General features: G+C 36.5%; 1 protein-coding gene and 1 pseudogene across 1 annotated transcript in view; one reads left to right on the forward strand and one right to left on the reverse strand.

Moving 5' to 3' along the window:
• Positions 1-18331, reverse strand: part of ELP3 (elongator acetyltransferase complex subunit 3) — a 97712-nt gene that overhangs the window by 56853 nt on the left and 22528 nt on the right. The window contains exons 8-9 of the mRNA XM_043989788.1: positions 15253-15414; positions 10791-10917 (exon numbers count right to left, since the gene is read on the reverse strand). Coding sequence (XP_043845723.1) covers positions 10791-10917; positions 15253-15414 — 289 coding nt within the window. The remainder of the gene's footprint in view (positions 1-10790; positions 10918-15252; positions 15415-18331) is intronic.
• LOC122742504 lies at positions 12040-12567 on the forward strand (annotated as a pseudogene).

Genomic DNA, 18331 nt, shown 5'->3' on the forward strand with positions numbered 1-18331 from the left:
GTACTTTCTGAAATATCCACTGTGAATTTTTAAACTTGATGAGTTTCCCTTACCCACTCAGAATCCTCCCGGGTTGGTTTCCCTTACCACTCAGTTGATGTGTGTTTAGACTGGAGCAGAGGATTTGTTTTAAAAGCAGTAAAGTACAATTCTAATGAAGCTATTGAAAGGAAATGTTTAACTCAGTTCTAGAAAACCCCAAAATTAAAGTAAGTATAGACTGATAGTCCTAGTATGATTTATTCTAACACTTTAATTAGCTGTGCAATTGTTATATTATATATAGAATTCTTTGTTTTGGAACTTGATACAACACAGCAAAATCAGTTAATGTTATTTAAGGAAGGGATAATACTGTCCTACATATTTCTTCAATGGCCTATCTTGATCTTATACAATTTAATTCATATATCATTTTTTTTCTATCCAGAGTAATAGACAAGTTAATCAAAACTTTTTAGATCTTTCTTAGTAAGAATGTTTCCTTTTAAAGGTAATTGTCAGTCCAAATCAAAGAGGAGTAGATTAAGTTCAATTCATAATTGGTGTCAATCTCTTAATGGGAACAATATTTGGGGGCTGTAATCTGAAAAGCCCATAAATGTGCTGAAATCTCATGTGACAAACAGGCAGTTTGCCAAATGAGTTAGCCACAAGAGCTAACCATAAGAATAGAGAAGTGAGGATCTCTCTATTTGAAAATATGCAGGGCAAGAGGAATATTGCATGGAATTGCAAAAAATATGCTTTATCTCTATTTCTGCCAATGACAAATATTAGTTCCATATGAACAATGTGAAAGTTAGTCGCCTGTAGACAGAAGGCAAAGGGAGCAGAAAAACACCTCTTTCCTTAAAAGCTTATCAGGCAGAATAAAGTAATCTCTGAAATAATTGAAGAGGTATTTTAAAAGGAAAAGGAAGAAGAAAAATAATCTTAAGAGAGAAAGAGAATAATCAATATTAAGCCAAGAGGTTGGATGCTAAGAGATTATGATGCAGATAAAGAAGGAAAAGACCACTAAACACCTGAAGTTTTACAATAAGTACAAGATACTTCTCAGAGAAAGCAGAGCTGGACACTGTGAGGAGCAAGGAACTTATGATCCAAGGAAAGCAGGAATCAATTTCTATTCAATGGAAGAAAAATGCCAATTAATGACTCCTTGCTAAGAGACCCACAGGCCAACCTTATGTTAATAAGAGAGAGATAAGCTGTTATGGCACCCAGGCGGTACAGCAAATACAGTACCTGGCCCGGAGTCAGGAAGATCTGAGTTCAAATCCAGTTTCAGACACTTACTAGCTGTGTCACCCGGGGTAAGTCACCTAACCCTGTCTGCCCCAGTTTTTCATCTGTAAAATGAGTTGGAGAAGGTAAAAGAAAACCATTACAGTATCTCTGCCAAGAAAACCCCACATGGGATAAAAAAAAGTCAGACATGATGAGTTGGACAGGACTGAAAAACAACAACAAATGTGGTTTCCAGTGGGTTAATAATTTGCAAACCTGACAAACAATACCCTTTCTGAAGATTCAACAGGGAACAAATGACATCACTAAAAGGAACCAAGGAAGCACATAAATATATGCTAAAGTTTGTTCTCTGCCCAAAGCAAAGTAGATGATAAGTTCTTAACTGGCATTAATGATGACTTCATTCTTCAACATATGAGGAAGTAGTGAGAGCTATTCTTAACCAAAAAGAAGGAAGTGGTTGAATCTGAAATGATGGTAACATTGAAATATAATTGAACTTTACCTTATAGTTCATGATAAAGAAAACCAGGAAAGTGGGGTAGTCTAAATTGCCCCAGATTTTGAGAAAATGGATTTCAAAGAATTCAGAGAAAGGCTAGGAAAATCACATATCTTAAAAGTTGGTTAAAGAGTTAAAGGAAGAATAAAATTCTGAAGAAACATACAAAGGATTTCAATGAGATAAGCAGTTGAAGGAAATAAAGAAAAGGTATTTCATCAATCATCTGAAAACGTTCCAAACACCCATAAGAGAAATGGAAATTAAACTGAGATTTCATCATGCCCATAAAATTGGGAAAGATGAAAATAGTATTGGAGTGATGTGTGGAAAAATAGGCACATTAACACATTCTGGAAAAGTTCTGAATCATTAAAGAAAAGTTACTAAACTGTTCTGACACTTTGACTCAGTACTCCCATTGGTTGGTGTTCAGACACTCTTTGCCCAAAAAGGCCAAAAGAAGAAAGTATGGTCCAAAAGATACCAAAATATTCATAGTAAGCCTTTTTGCAGTGGCATAAAACTGAAAAGAAATAGGGTAAGGGCTAGGGTTAAAAGAAAATTGGGTCAATCGACTGGAGAATAGCTGAATAAATTGTGGTACATGAAAGCCATAGAATACTACTACCTCATAATAAATATAGAATAAGGGGAATTCAGAGAAACATGGACGATTTGTACAGAAAGATACATAGTGAAGAAAGTAAAACCAGAAGATCAATATGACGCATTGACTAAAATAAAATAAAGATAAAAATAAAAAGTGGTTGAACTCAAGAGTAAAGGTAATGTCCAGTACTGGTTCTGGAAGGCAGATGATTGAAACAAGCATCCCTCCTCTTGACTATGTCATATATTACTGAATATTACTTAGGTTGTCAAACATATATTAGTTGGTTTTGCTTAACTTTTTTTTTTAATAACAAGGAAAGATTTGGGGTGGGAGAATGGTGAGAAGACTGAGAAATAGTTTAAAAATAAAAAACAATAAATAAAACTTAAAAATAATTTTAAAAGAATAAGATATGTCTAAGATTACTATAGATGCACAGGGGAAACTTATCAGTCAACTTAGGTTTTAAAATGAGAAGTAGAGAAGATAGAAATAAGGGTAGATAACTGAACAGGAATAGGAAAGGGTGGCATGGTCTTCTAAGAACAGTGACAGCAATGTTAAGGCTCACAATAAACTGGTGATAAATTTGAAAGACACCAAAGCAAGGTAATTTAGCCACATTGAAAGTAAAAGAAAGATGAAACTGTTGCTTGGAATGAATGGTTCCATTTCTTCAGCAAAACAAATGATCTTTATTTAGACTCCAAGAACAGAAATGGTGGGTGAATTCTGATCTAAGTGAGCAGATTGTAAGAGTTCATCTGGCTGCCCTAAGTGATCTCTAGTTCCCTTACAGGCCTAGCAAACTTCATCTCATCATCTAGTAATAATTTATGGATGGCATAGCTAAGCCACTTGCTGATCTATGAAAAACTGTCAAAAATCAGGCCTGGAGATGGGCAAGTGTTGTCCTGGTTTTATAATAGCTGGCTTGCTTGAATTCTGGGCCAATTTTTAAAGTATAATCTTAAAACTGATGGTTTGTGAACAGTTAGAAAGAGAAATGAAGTGTCAGAGTACCAATCACTAGAAGCCAGCATAAGATTAATCAAGAATAAGTCAGTTAGTTGCAATCAAAACTAGCTAAAGGGGGCAGAGCCAAGATGGCAGAGGAAAGACATTAAAGGCATAGAGCTCCTTATACAAAACTAGTTAAAAGACTACACATAAAGAGTAGTAGTTATTGGATCCATGCCATGATGGGAGATCTCTGTAGAGTGCTCTAGTGCATTTGGCCTTGTATTCAATATTTTTATGAATGAATTGGCAAAGATGCCATACCTTTTCTTACAAGACCATGTCACCCTTTCCTATTCCTGTTCAGTTATCTACCCTTGCTTCTATCTTCTCTACTTGTCATTTTAAAACCTAAGCTGACTGATAAGTTTACCCTGTGCATCTACAGTGATCTTAGACATATCTTATTCTTTTAAAATTATATCTTTTAAAGTTTTATTTATTTATTTATCTATCTATCTATCTATTTATTTATTTATTTTTTGTTTGTTTTTTGCAGGGCAATGAGAGTTAAGTGACTTGCCCAGGGTCACAAAGCTAGTAAGTGTCAAGTGTCTGAGGCCGGATTTGAACTCAGGTACTCCTGAATCCAGGGCCGGTGCTTTACCACTGCGCTATCTAGCTGCCCCTATTTATTTATTTTTAAGGCATTTCTCAGTATTCTCACCATTCTCCCACCCCAAGCTGATAACAGAGTTCAGATTCAAAAATATGTTGACAGGCTAGAATGATAGGCTGAATCTATTAAGATATAATAGATAAGAAAAAAAGAAAAAAAATCGATAAGGACAAATGTAAAGCCTTACACTTGGGTCCAAATAATCCATTGAATAAGTATTGGACAAGAGAGGTACAGCTAGACAACCATTTGTGTGAAAAGGAACGGTGAACTGGAGTTTTTCTGAACAGCAAGCTCAAAGTAAGAGTATGATGGCAGCCAGAAAAGTTAATGTGAGCTCCTCCTTCATTAAGAGAAGCATTGTGTCCTAATAGAGAGAGCCAATAATCCTATGTTATTCTGTATTGGTAAGGCCATGTGGCATTCTGGGCACTGTATTGTAGGAAAGATGGTCCCAAAGCGCAGCACATCTAGAAAGGATAGTCAGTTAAGAGACTAGAGACAGAGACCTAAAAGAATCACTTGAAAGTGTTTAGACAAGACAGAAAACAACTTGCTCCAGTGATGGAGGTGGTTTAAGTTGTCTGAGTAAATGGAGGGCTATATAATGAAAAGTAGATTTGTTCTTCTTGGCCTCAGAGCCCAGAAATAAGAGAAGTAGATAGAACATCTTAAGGGAGATAAATGTGGGCTCAATGGGAAGAAAGAAAACTTGCAAATAATTATAGCTGTTCAAAGGTCAAATGGACTGCTTTTGGAGGTACTGGGTTTTTTGTTATCCATCCAATGGAGGCTAAAGAACAGCTTCTTAGGGAAACGTAACAGATTCCTTTTAGGTACAAGTTGGACTGGATGGCTTCTGTATGATGCAATATTAAAAGTAATAATATTCAGTGCCTGTATTTTAGTGGGCCTTTTCAGAAAAAGGTACTCAGAATTCTTATACTCTTGGTCACTTCCTCTAAATCCTTTTCTTACCTCACCACAACTTAAACTTTGACTGGATGGAGGCTAATTTGGATTGTACTCCAGAACCAATTTCCATCGGAAATCAGAACTGTAAAAAAACCTCATATATTTAGGAATTCTGAATCAACTACATGTTGAATCTACCAAAAAAAAAAAAATCTTTCCTCTGCTTACTCAACTTTTTTAGTAAAAATTTCACTATCTCTGTTTGCTTTTTCTAAATGCAATCTACAGCTTAACAAGAACTGGGCTGATCCCCAAGCTAAGACTCAGCTTCCAGTCTTGTAAATAAAACATTTAATTACATTCTTTACTCACTGTGATGGTGTGAGTCAGAAAGAAATCAGGCTTAGAACAAGAGAAGCCAGTTTCCTTAGGCCCATTTTTTGCACTGGTTTGAGAGATTATGTTTTTTCCCAGGATAGATTAGAAAATGTCAGCATTGAGTTCGGAAGCTAGAAGGATGAGAACAGAGCTTCATATGATGTTTGTTCTTAGCCTATAAAATTTAAATCTCTTCTTATGTCCAACATATTGAATATAGACTGACATAACAGCAGTCCATTCTACTGTATGTTTGTTTAGAAAAACAAGAATTCCATTTCTGAATCTAACCTTTTCTGCTTATTTGATGGTTGTTTCCAGGCCTATGATCTTGACAATGAACATTAAGACCAGAAAAATCTCCTAAGTTTATGATATCCAACTGGCATTGTAAACAATCTGTGTTATGTTTGTCACTCAAGTCTGCAGTTCTGTTTCTTCATTTGGCATTGGTAATGGAACACTACATATGTTTTTATTGCTCTTCATAATAGTAACTTCTCCTTTTTGACTAGAAACTGCTTTTGTTTTGCATCACGTATAATGGAATAATCACAGTTCTTAAGTAGATCTCCTCCTTTGAATCAATAATTGTCCAACACAGTGATGTTTTTAAAAACCTTTTTGGGGGGCAGCTAGGTGGCGCAGTCAATAGAGCACCGGCCCTGGAGTCAGGAGGACCTGAGTTCAAATCCGGCCTCAGACACTTAACACTTACTAGCTGTGTGACCCTGGGCAAGTCACTTAACCCCAATTGCCTCACTAAAAACAAAAAAAACAAAAAAAACAAAAAACCTTTTTGCTCAGGATGCCTTTTTCATCTACTGCATCCTCCTTTAATGGTATTTCCATTGTACCTCTAAGTACATGTAACTATTGACTTCTTCGATTTCTCTCTTGTTGATTTTGAAACATCTTTCCTCTCAAGATGCATTGTATATCCACTTGGACTTAGAGAAATTCTTTGTAGCTGTTATATTTTATGTTCCCAATTTATAAGGTCTTTGGCAAATGTTATGCAGTTGTCTGCAAAGAGCAAATGTGTCAGTTCTCCAGATTTCCTGATAAATTTCCCATACTATCATTTTGAAACCCTATAATCAATACTTGTGTATATATTTTTATGGAAACCATGTTATCCTAGTTTACTCATTTCCTGTTGTAAAAATTATATGGATTCTGGAAAAGAAGAACTTCCACTGTACAAACTGTTCTCATTTCCGCCCACAGATCTATATGAGGTTGAGCCCAATGTCACCCAAAGTATTTATTAGCAGAATGAATTTTGCTGAATAAAAATACCTTTTTGTAGTAGATGCACAAATAACTGTCTTGTGCCTCATGAATACCATCTCCTTGTACACTTTACATTTCTCCTTCAGTTGCCAAACTCATAAGCAAGAATCTAGATTGAAAACCTTATTTTTTTTTTAACTTGTTCACACATTTAAGTCATTATGTAGTTGATGCCATTCTCTTCTGCCTCCTTTGAGAGCCTGCCCCTTTGATCAGTCTCTTTCAAGCCAATCTTCTCATTCTACAGGCTCCTTACTTCCTACTTAAAAACATATCTAAATCTCCTTATCCTTAAAAAACCCTCAGTCAATTCTGCTCTCCTCTCAAATTACTGTACTATATCTAGTACAATTGCTCTTTTCCATGGCTATCCATTATCTTTTTTTTTCTTCTTTTTTTGCCGGGCAGTGAGGATTTGCCCAGGGTCACACGGCTAGTAAGTGTCAAGTGTGTGAGGCCACATTTGAACTCAGGTCCTCCTGAATCTAGGGCCAGTGCTTTATCCACTGCACCACCTAGCTGCCCCTATCCATCATCTTTTAACTATTCAATCCAATCTTTAAAAAGAAAGACTAGAACAGAAAACATCAATCTGGAAGGCATCTACACAGAGAGGATAGTTAAACCCACAGAAGCAATGTCACTGAGAGTATAGAAAGAGAGAAGAGCCAAAGAGAGGGCCTTGCTGTAGATCCAGTGTTAGGGGATATGGAATGGATGATGATATAGCAAAGGAGACTGAGGCATGGTCTTAGGTAGGAAGAGGACCAAGAAAAAATATCAGGAAAATCCAGAGAGGAGAAAGTATCCAGGAGAGGGTGAGCCACAATGTCAAAAGATGCATAAAGGTCAAGAAGGATTAGAAATGAGAAAGAACCATTGGATTTGTCAATTAAGAGACCACGAGTAACTTTGGAGTAATTCATTTCAGTTGTGATGGATTGGAAACCAGACTGCAGAGGGTTTAGAAGAGACTGAGGGGAGAGGAAGTAGACTCACTGAGTGGAGAAAGCTTTTTCAAGGAGTTTAGCTGTGAAGAGGAGGAGAGATAGGGGATAGTGAGGGTTTTTTAAGGACAGGGGATACTGTAGCTTCCTAAGTGGTCTGTTTTCTTCCCCCTTTCAGTCTATATGCCAACATAACCTACACAAGGTACAGACAGGTCTGACCATGCAACTTACCTAATAAAAAAATATCAGTAGTTCTCTTCTACCTCTACAAAACCCAGTTCTCTCAACCTGGCATTTAAAGTCCTCTGTGACCTTCTCAGCCTTTCTGTTAGTTCATATATTCTGTTTCCCAGTCAAATCAGATAACCAGCCACTCCTGGATTTTGGCATTCTAATGCCTTTCTGTGTATTTTGGTGACCACGAAGGGTAAACAGCCCAGAATAGAGAATTTCACACATGTGAGGTTACTAAATAATTGTCCTTCTTATGCACTGTTCTGACCCCATGGTAAGAGACCGTGAGAATGATGCAGAGAACCAACCAGAGAACTATCTCTTTCCTGTTCTAATAAGGAATCCATGTTAAGTTTTAATTTCTTCTTTCACAATGATTAAGCAATTTATGGAAATATAGATATAGAACATTCAAATTAGACACTAACCTCTTACCCTCTGCCAGTCTCCCCACTGTGGTGGGGGAGGAAGGCCTTTAAAATGGGCCTGTTTTCGGCGAGAGGAGAAGACAGCTTATCAGAGTGGTCCTGATGCTGTCCAAAGGCAAGATATCACTACAATCCAGAGTCTTTGTAATCAGACAGGTAGACTTCTAACTCAGCAACTCTATGAAATAAAGTTAAATCTAGAAAGACTTGGGTGTTGCTAATTAGAAGCCAAGTGTCCCATGAAAGAAACTGAAGAACAAAGAGTAAAACAGGATTTAGAGTACAAACTGAAGTCACCTAGAAGTTGAAAAAGAGGTTCTGAATTCTACTGGGCCTGAACAATGTTATTATCTAACCAAAAATTTTATAGAGGAAATGAAACCATTAACTTGGAGAGTATTATTCTCTAGGGATAAATCAGAGTTTCCATTTTAGCTCTTTACCATTCAACTGCTGAGATGTAGTTAGAAATGAGATAGGTCTGCCAATATTCCCTGTGGACTGGAAAGATCACAAACAAGCAGATAAATAAATCTGCTTATATAAAGAGACTATCTGCAAGATATACTAGTGAAATAACCTTTCTCCTTGGATACCAAGAATAATTGATTGAGATTAAGCTATTTGCTATTATTTGGAACACACTATATCCTTTTAATAGGGCCCTTAGAGTACTATTATTGATCTTCCCAGGAGTTTTGCTAATGAAAACTGTGCTTTAGGTGTTAATAGTCCTATTGTTCAAATACCTGCGACTACTACTGAAAACCCTAGGCCTTACTGAAAACCACAAATTATTATGGAGGCATTATTTGAGAAATTACTAATAGTGGTACCTGAGACCTATTTTTGTTGTATAAATGGTTCTTTATTTGGGGGTGCACTTTCTCTAAATAAAGAAAGCTTTTGAAAGCTAAGAAAAGAGATATTAATAAATGTGTAGCACCACATCTGAAGGTTTCTTTCTTAAATAAACACAATTCCATTTTTTTCATGAGGCAGACAGAAAGAAAATTTTCTACTTATCTTAACAAATGAATTATGCTATTTAGCCTTCCTCCCAAAAATATATCTTCTATAAATAACATTTTCTTCATTTGTTAATGGGAAGAAACAACCTTAGCAATCTCACTTCTTTAAAGTTATGTTGATGCTTTAAAACATATAGCTTATCATGGGGCAGCTAGGTGGCGCAGTGGATAGAGCACCGGCCCTGGAGTCAGGAGGACCTGAGTTCAAATCCAGCCTCAGACACTTAACACTTACTAGCTGTGTGACCCTGGGCAAGTCACTTAACCCCAATTGCCTCACAAAAAAACAAACAAAAAAAACCCCCACATATAGCTTATCAATGATTCTTCTTCTCTCTCTCCCTGGTAATTAAGGACAATACAGCAAAATAAACAAACAAATTGGCAATATCTGTTGATGTATATACTTCATTCCATATCTTTAGTTCACCAATTAAGGCTAACCATTAGTCCTCTGAAAGAACACAAGGTGGTACACTGGGAAAGTTCTGAAAGTGGAAATCTGGGGACCTGTGTTTGATCTTGGCCCTACCAATTATTACTTGTTTGACCTTAAACAAGTCACTCAACTTCTTTGGGTCTTAGTTCTCAAGTTGCAAAATGAGGGATTAAATTATATAGTCTCTGAGGTACATTCTAATTCTAAACCTATTAGCCTACAAAGTCAGGATCAGTTACTGCACTAATTAAGAGTTCTGATGTATTCCAATATTATTTTCCTTTATATTATACTGGTTATTGTATTCTTTTGGTTCTGCTTACTTTGCTCTATATCTGTTCATTCAAGTATTTTCAATTTTTTCCAAATTTTATATATTATTTTATTACGATGGAATGATACCATTCCCCAACTGATAGGCACCAATTTTGTTTCTAATTCTTTTGGCAGCACTGGAAAAAAAATATTTGTACATGTGGGACTTTTCCTTGTCTTTGATCTCTATGTTTTCTAATATGTACTGGTTTGTATATGCTGTCTTTCCCATTAGAATGAAAGCTCCTTGGAGCAGCTAAGTGGTGCAGTGGATAGAGCACCGGTCCTAGAGTCAGGAGGACCTGAGTTCAAATCTGGCCTCAGACACTTAACACTTACTAGCTGTGTAACCCTGGACAAGTCACTTAACCCCAATTGCCTCACAGCCCTCCCCCCCCCCCAATAATGAACTAATGAATGAAAGCTCCTTGAAAGCAGGGACTATTTTATTTTTTTTTAATATCCCCAGCACTTAGCCAAATGCCTGGAACATAGTAGGTGCTTAAAAAATGCTTGGTGATTGAATGATATACCTATTAGTGGCATTACTATGTCAAAGGACACCATACTTGGTATGGATTAGTGACTTTTCTAGAAGAATTCCAAGCTGTTATTCAGATCAGCCAGAATAAGTAACAACTCATCAGTGTACTTATCTCATAGCCCTACCAAAATTTCCAATTTTCATTTTTTGGTGAAATTTCCAATCTCATTTCTAAGAGCATAACAAATAATAGGAAGGATACACAAGATAAGAAGCAAGTCTAAAATTATTTAAGTGAATACTCACAGTAAACTGTTCAATGTCTCTTTCTAGTCCCACATTTGGCAAATCTGGCATCATATGTGCCACAACTTTGAAACCTGCATCCTTAGCCAGATGAAATGATTCGCACACTGCCTTTACTGTGTGGCCCCTAAAGAAACAACAGGCACAACACATACTGGTTATACACACAAATGAGTGACAGTATTACTACAGGGCAAGAAAATCATTTGGATATACTAGAGCAAGACTGAACCTAAGAATCTTAAGGATATGTGTAAAAAGCTTTAACATTCAAATCATTCCTTGCTGTACCATTTTGCCTTCAAAGAGGCCTATAATGAAACCATTCTGGAACCATCTTCTAAGACTTGGTTTAAAGGTGACCTTATTTCCCAAGCCCTTCCTGTTCCTCTCAATTAGAGGTGACTTCTCTCTCCTTAGAACTCTCACAGAATGCTTGAGAAATAGCATGGCATGGTGAAGAGGGTGCTAGACTTGAGTCAGGAAAATCTAAGCTCAAAATCTCACAATTAACACTAGCTGCGTGACTGTGGACAAATCAATAGACCTCTCAGAGCCAGTCTGTTCCTCTGTAAAATGGGATAACGATACTCATAGTACCTACCTCAGAAGACTGCTCTAATGTTCAAATGAGAAAGTGTGTATAAAGAAAGAGGTGAACTTTAAAGCACTATATAGATATCAGCTATCATTATTCTTACCTCTCTTATGCACTGATAAAACATGGCATAGTGAAAATACCATTGCACTGGGAGTCAGGACACCTAGGTTTGAGCTGCAGTTCCAAAGTAGTTATAATACTATTAGCTCCGGAGGCATGCCACTTTAAGCTCTCTACCTCATTTCTCTTTACATTTCCGTAAAATGTAGATAATAACACACTAACTACCTCTGAGGATTACTGTGAAGTATTATTTTGTAAACTGCAAACTGTAAAGTGTTACTAACTATGAACTTGACCGTGACCAGAAATAGCTTCTTTAATTTTTAAACAATTGATGCCTTTTGTGTTTCTATTGCCTAACTGTCTAAACATATCATTCCTCCCATGTCCTCCCAGAAAGAGCTATCACTTGCAGCAAAGTATAAATATAAAGAAGCAGAAAAAAGAGTTCACCAGCAACTGGTGCTGTTCAGAAGTCGCTGACCCCTCCCATTCTTCTCCCCAGACCGGCTGTCTGCCACCACTACTCACTCCAGGCACAGAATATTTACTCATGGATAAAAAGGAGCTGGTACAGAGAAGTACGGTGACATGACAAGCTGCATGGAGGCTGTAACTGAGCAAGGGGCTGAATTATCCAGTAAGAAGACTCTTTTCTCTGTCGCTTATGAAAATGTCATAGGGGCCCAAGGTCAACTTGGAGGGTCATTTTAAGGACTGAGCAAAAGACAGAGGGTGTTGAGGAAAAACAGCAGATGGCTTGAGAATAGAGAGAGAATATTGAGCCTGAACTAAGAGGTATCTACGATGTATGCACTCTATTGGAAAGATTCTTGATCTCTAATGCTTCACAAGCAGAAAGCAAAGTTTTCTATTATTTGGCTGAGATTGCTGCTGGTGATGACAATAAAGGAATACTGGATCGATCACAACAAGCATATCAAGAAGCATTAGAAATCAGCAAAAAGAAAATGCAACCATTTGAGCTTCTTTGTGCTCTATTACGAGATCCTGAACTCTCCAGAGAAAGCCTGCTGCTCCCTTGGAAAGATAGTTTCTGATGAAGCCATTGCTGAACTTGATACATTAAGTAAAGAATCAGATAGACAGTAACTAGCAATGCAATTCCTTGTTCAGTCGTTTCAGTTGTATCCAACTCTTTGTGACCCCATTTGGAGTTTTCTTAACAAAGACATTGGAATGGTTTGCCATTCATTTCCTTCTCCAGCTTATTTTATAGATGAGGAAACTGAGGCAAACACGGTTAACTGACTTGCCCAGGATCACCCAGCTAGAGTCTGAGGCCAGATCTGAATTCAGGTCTTCCTGACTCCGGGCCCAGACAGAGCTCTATCCACTGTGCCTGCCACTTAGCTACCCATAATAATACAATTACTGAGATAAAATTTTACATTGTAGACACTGGACACTCAGACATGAAACTCAAGCAGGAGGAAAGAATAACCAGTCTTCTAACCTTTGTCTGCCTCATTTAAAAATTTACATGATTGACCATTTGTCATTCATGCTTTCCCACAAATACTTTTGTTTTGTTGTTGTTGTTGTTTTATCATTTATGACAGGTTTATGTGACTTCTATTTCGATTTCTTTATTTCCCATATGGTTTTTATGTTTAATATCAGGCAAGTAAAGCCAGTTAGCACTTGGGGAGTTTTCTGTTTTCATCCAAGGTGGCCAATATGGAAATATGGAATCTTTGTTCATGTTTGACATGTTTGGCATAGTATTTTTGGTATACTGTGATTTCACAATGCCAGTGTTAAAACAGCTTCTATGTCTAAGCAAAGAAAACCATTTAAATGCTGGCTTGTCATGGTAGGTGGAAAAAGGGATAAGTGGTTCCATCCACAGGTGTAGTTATTGTGGGCACTTGAGGACTGGAGAATTCATGGCTGTAGTGGAAATAGATGTCTCATAGATATTATGCGTCATGCCATGTGTATCTGTAGAATACACAATCTTAATGTGTACACCTTTAAAAGTGTTCCTGAAGATAAAGTTTTAATTCAGTCTATTTATTCTAGAGAAGGGCAGAAATGGTTCACATTCCATTATTTGTAATTACCTGCTGTTTGCTTTCATTATTTTTTGCTATACTCATTTTATTTGTATTTAAATTCAAACCTAAGAATAAATGTACAAGTAAAGATGCAGTAAAAATGAATTGCCTGATATTCATAAAATCACTGTATATCAAGTATAACAGTAAAAAAAAAACCCATGTATTTAACTTTAGCCTTTTGCTTTTGTGGGTATTTTTTGGATACTTGCCTAAAATGCATATCCTATAAAAATAGATAACAAGGAAATAAATTGAGACAATGGGTAGCTTTGTTTAATGTCTTGTGAAATTTTCATGAACAATACAAGCATAAAATTTAAGAACGTGTGTATTAAGTTAATGCAAATGGAATATGGTTGGAGAAAAAAAACAGCAACAATTCAGCAAAACTAACACATTAACTAAGTCCGACAACATGTGCTAGAGATATGTTCCGTAGCTCTTACCCTGTACAGGGAAATGAGGTGGATTGCCATTATTTCTGCTTTGGGGCAAACACTATCATTATCATTTAATAGAACTTAATTTCAACTGCTTTCTCCTTGCTGTTTTTTCCATTTATATTGCTGTAGTAATTGAGTATAAGGCTTTCTTGGCTCTGATTACTTCACTTTGAGGTCTTCCCAATACTCCTCTAGGTTCTGGAAGTTCACTACTTTTTACATCACCGTAATATTCTATTATATTTATATATCACAATTTGTTTAGCCAGTTCTCAATCTGTGTGCATTTACTTTTATTTTCAGTTCTTTGCTACTATAAAATTACTACTGTAAATATTTTGGTGTTATGGAACTTTTTTTTTAATCACTGACCTCCTTAAGATATATGCTAGCAGTAAGTCTAATTGCTTCCTAGAAATTTCCACTTGGATGTCAAGTCTTTGATACAAACATGTAGAAATCATGATTTTCTTCTAAAGCCTGCCACAATTTTCTCGATTCGTGAGATTTACAAACTCAAAGTCATCTTTCATATTATCTTCATATTCAAATTCCTTAATTCTGCTGCAGTAGGTATTATAGAGTAAACAAGGACTATGAGACAGTGAAATAGTACGTTTATACTTACATATAAAACACATACAAGGTTACCTAAGGTAGGGGAAGATGCTGATTAGTTAGGGACCAGAAAAGACTCATGAAGAGGCTTAGCACAATTTCTGGCACATAGTAGGCATTTAATAAATACCTGTTGACTTGACTAGACTTGAGCTGAATCTTGAAGGAAACCAGGGACTCCAAAAGGTGACAGAGAAGATGGCATGCATTCTAGGGTGAGCACAGCTTGTGTTAATGGAAAGTATTTATATAGTGCTTTAAGGTTTGCAAAGTGCTTTACAAATATTATCTCATTTTATATTCATAACAACCCTGGAAGGCAAGTGCTATTATCATTCCCATTTTACAGATAAGAAAAATGAAAAAGACAAGATAAGTAACTTGTACAGTTACACAGCTAGTATCTGAGGCTGGATGTGAATTCAGTTCTTCCTCACTCTAGGTCTAGGACTATATCCACCGCACACACCTAGATGCCTCTTGTGTTCAAGACAATCTTTCATTCAATTGACTTAAAATTAAAGTACTTGACTTTTTTTCACATTCTGTTTATAAGCATGGACTAATATATTGTTTTACGTGGGCCCTTTGGATTGGGTTGGCTTAAAATGCCAGTGCCACATACCAACTTTCAGAGGTAAGCACTACCTTACCTGTTGGTATCTCTGGCTACATCTTCATAAACACTCTGCACTCCAATCTCCAGTCTTGTACAGCCATAGGATAACATATCACTCAAATGCTTCTTCAGGCAATAATCTGGTCGTGTCTCAATGGTGATTCCAATACATTTTGTGAGGCTTCTTTCAGAGTACCTGTAAAAACAAACCTAAAAATAAACCACATTTTCCAATTACAGGAAATCCTTGCCTACTCCCTGAAGCACGGATTTCTCCTCCCCCGCTGAGAACCCAGTGCTTCTGCAACCATAGTCCTCTTGAAAGCAATAGTTTCTGATATAAAATCATCTTCCTGGTCCTACCAATCATTATATTTAAATGAAAAATATCTACATGGATTTTATCTCCCTCTCTGTGAATTACTCAATTTAAGTATTTTGCAACGTGCACTTTCTCCTAGAGGCTGCTAATCTTGAAATAGCATATAACAATCAACCTTTCTGTTTGATACCTTTTCCTTAATGTCACGATATTAGATTGCTAAATACCAGAATATTTTCCAATTACTTTAGTCAATATTCTATGTGCTGATCACCTCTGGGATAGAGAAAAGCAAATCACTTGCAAGAAAGACTAAGTAAAGATTGTTAGAGAAAGAACCTAGAAGGAAAAGTTTTAGTTGTATCCTCTCCCCCTAGTCATTCTTCCCAATGTTTCACGCCAGAACTTTCCTAACATTTCTACTATGAATGAAACCCACTTTGCATGTTAGGCTGCTTCCTCTCTTTAGAAAATTAATGCCCATCATACTAAAAACTTACAAGTCATGGAGAATAGAATAAAATACATTGTATTACAGATAAGCAAAAAGACCCAAAGAAGTCTCTGTATCATTTGTCTAAATCCAAACCAGTAGTTAAATGAAAAAGTTTCAGGATTCAATTCTCTGACTCCAAGTATAGTCATGTTTTCTACTCTATTATTGCTTGAAATAATGATTCTCCTAATAAACTATGCAATTATCTCATTGTTTACTTATTCATTCCTCAGTTGATAATAGAAACTGAATCCACTAGTATCTATTAACATTTATTTACTTTGGGAATAATTGGGAAATTAATGAATTGTTCTTCTGTTTTTACTTTAATTCTAAAAATTAAATGTTAATTTGAATAATGCTCTGTATACTGATTTAGGCAAAGCTATAATAAAATATCTGTAGGATTTGGTCAAGGTTTGAAAATTGTATTATGTTCTGTATTGTATAATGTAACCAATTTATCATAAATATATGTGCAGTGCAAAGTTGAATTTTTTGGCATTAAAACACATGGATTTGAGGGATAGCTATGTGGTGGATAAAGCACCGGCCTTGGATTCAGGAGGACCTGAGTTCAAATGTGACCTCAGACACATGACACTTACTATCTGTGTGACCCTGGACAAGTCACTTAACCCTCACTGCCCCATCAAAACAAACAAACAAACAAAAACACATGGATTTATTAAAAAGTCACACCAGGCGCAGCTAGGTGGTGTAGTGGATAAAGCATCATTCACATTCATGTCTAGCCTCTATCAGTCAGAGACCCATTCCTTCATATTAATGTAACATACAACAATGAAATAAAACTGAAAAAGTTTGATTATCCATTCCCAATATACCACTGAAGTCTTTTTCAAACACCAAAATTACATTCATTACATTTAACATAAGTAAATTGAAAGCATTCCCAACTACTACTGTTTTGAACAATTTCACACACACACACACACACACACACACACACACACACACACACACACACACACACACACACACCAGACAAAAGAGTATGACAAACCAATTTTCTCCCTTTTGGTTCATGATATTTGTGTTTGGGCCCTTCTAATTTTTGGTTTACAAGTCCAACCCTCAGGATTACTTTCTCTTTTGTCATTTGTACACAGTTAGGAGATCTGTAAGTAAGTTATATTGCCTTAGATAGGCGGCTTGAATGAAAAAGCCCTGCTTTTAATCTGAGAAATAAGAATAATAGATTTGCAAATCAATATTTTTTTAAAACAATGCCAAATCAAATGAGGTAATATGCTTAAATCATTTGGCAAAGCTTAAAATGCTAGATCAGAATAATTAATTATAGCATTATATAACAAAAGTGGAATTTCCCTTTCATAGAATGTATATAATAGGGAAGTGATTAAATTACATATTAGATTCATGTTCATATTAGGGTTTATTGTCATTTTGTTTTTATTCTTTGCTCTTCCTGAAAATCCCTGATCAGGTGGGGTTTGTGTAAATTAGCCTTCTGAGTTTGCTCCCTAAACCAAGTATGATTAACTGAACTTCCATCCTACATAGCCTCCTCCACCCCAATTCATGAGCCTAGAAATTGGTTAGTATTTACTTGATAAAGAGACAGAGGGCAGCTAGGTGGCACAGTGGATAGAGCACTGGCCCAGGAGTCAGGAGGACTTAAGTTCAAATCTGGCCTCAGACACTTGACACTTACTAGCTGTGTGACCCTGGGCAAGTCATTTAACCCCAACTACCTCACCAAAAAAAGAGAGACAGAGAGAGACAGAAAGTCTGGAGGCCTAAAGAGTTAATATGCTTCATAGATTTAGAGATGGAATGGACTTCAAGCCACTCAAGTCATCATTTTACAGATAAGGAAGCTGGGGTCCAAAGAGAATAAATGAATTACTCAATCTCAAGATAGTAAATAGCAGGAATGGGATTCATAGATACTTAGGTCTTCTGGTTCCAAATTCAGCATTGTCTTTATGGCATTATATTGTAATCTACATGGTATTATATTGTAATCTACATCAGTTTTCCTTTCTGGTACTATCTGCTTTTCTATCTTTCTGTACTTCTGGGTTTGTTGTTGTTGTTGTCTAGCCGTGTTTAAAATACAGCGAGCTTGTTGATTCTGGTTTTGATTCTCATATCCAGCCGTACAGTTGTTCTAGGCTGCAAACCCCGACATGGGGGAAAATAGCCTGATGTATTGGACTGAGCACTGGATGAAGGGTCAGGAAGGTCATCATCATCAACATTGGGTAGGCACAGAGTGCTGTGAGAAAGCTGAAGAGAAGAAGATCA

Source organism: Dromiciops gliroides, chromosome 2 (genome assembly GCF_019393635.1).
Source record: "Dromiciops gliroides isolate mDroGli1 chromosome 2, mDroGli1.pri, whole genome shotgun sequence".
In the NCBI taxonomy this organism is placed as follows: Eukaryota; Metazoa; Chordata; class Mammalia; order Microbiotheria; family Microbiotheriidae; genus Dromiciops; species Dromiciops gliroides.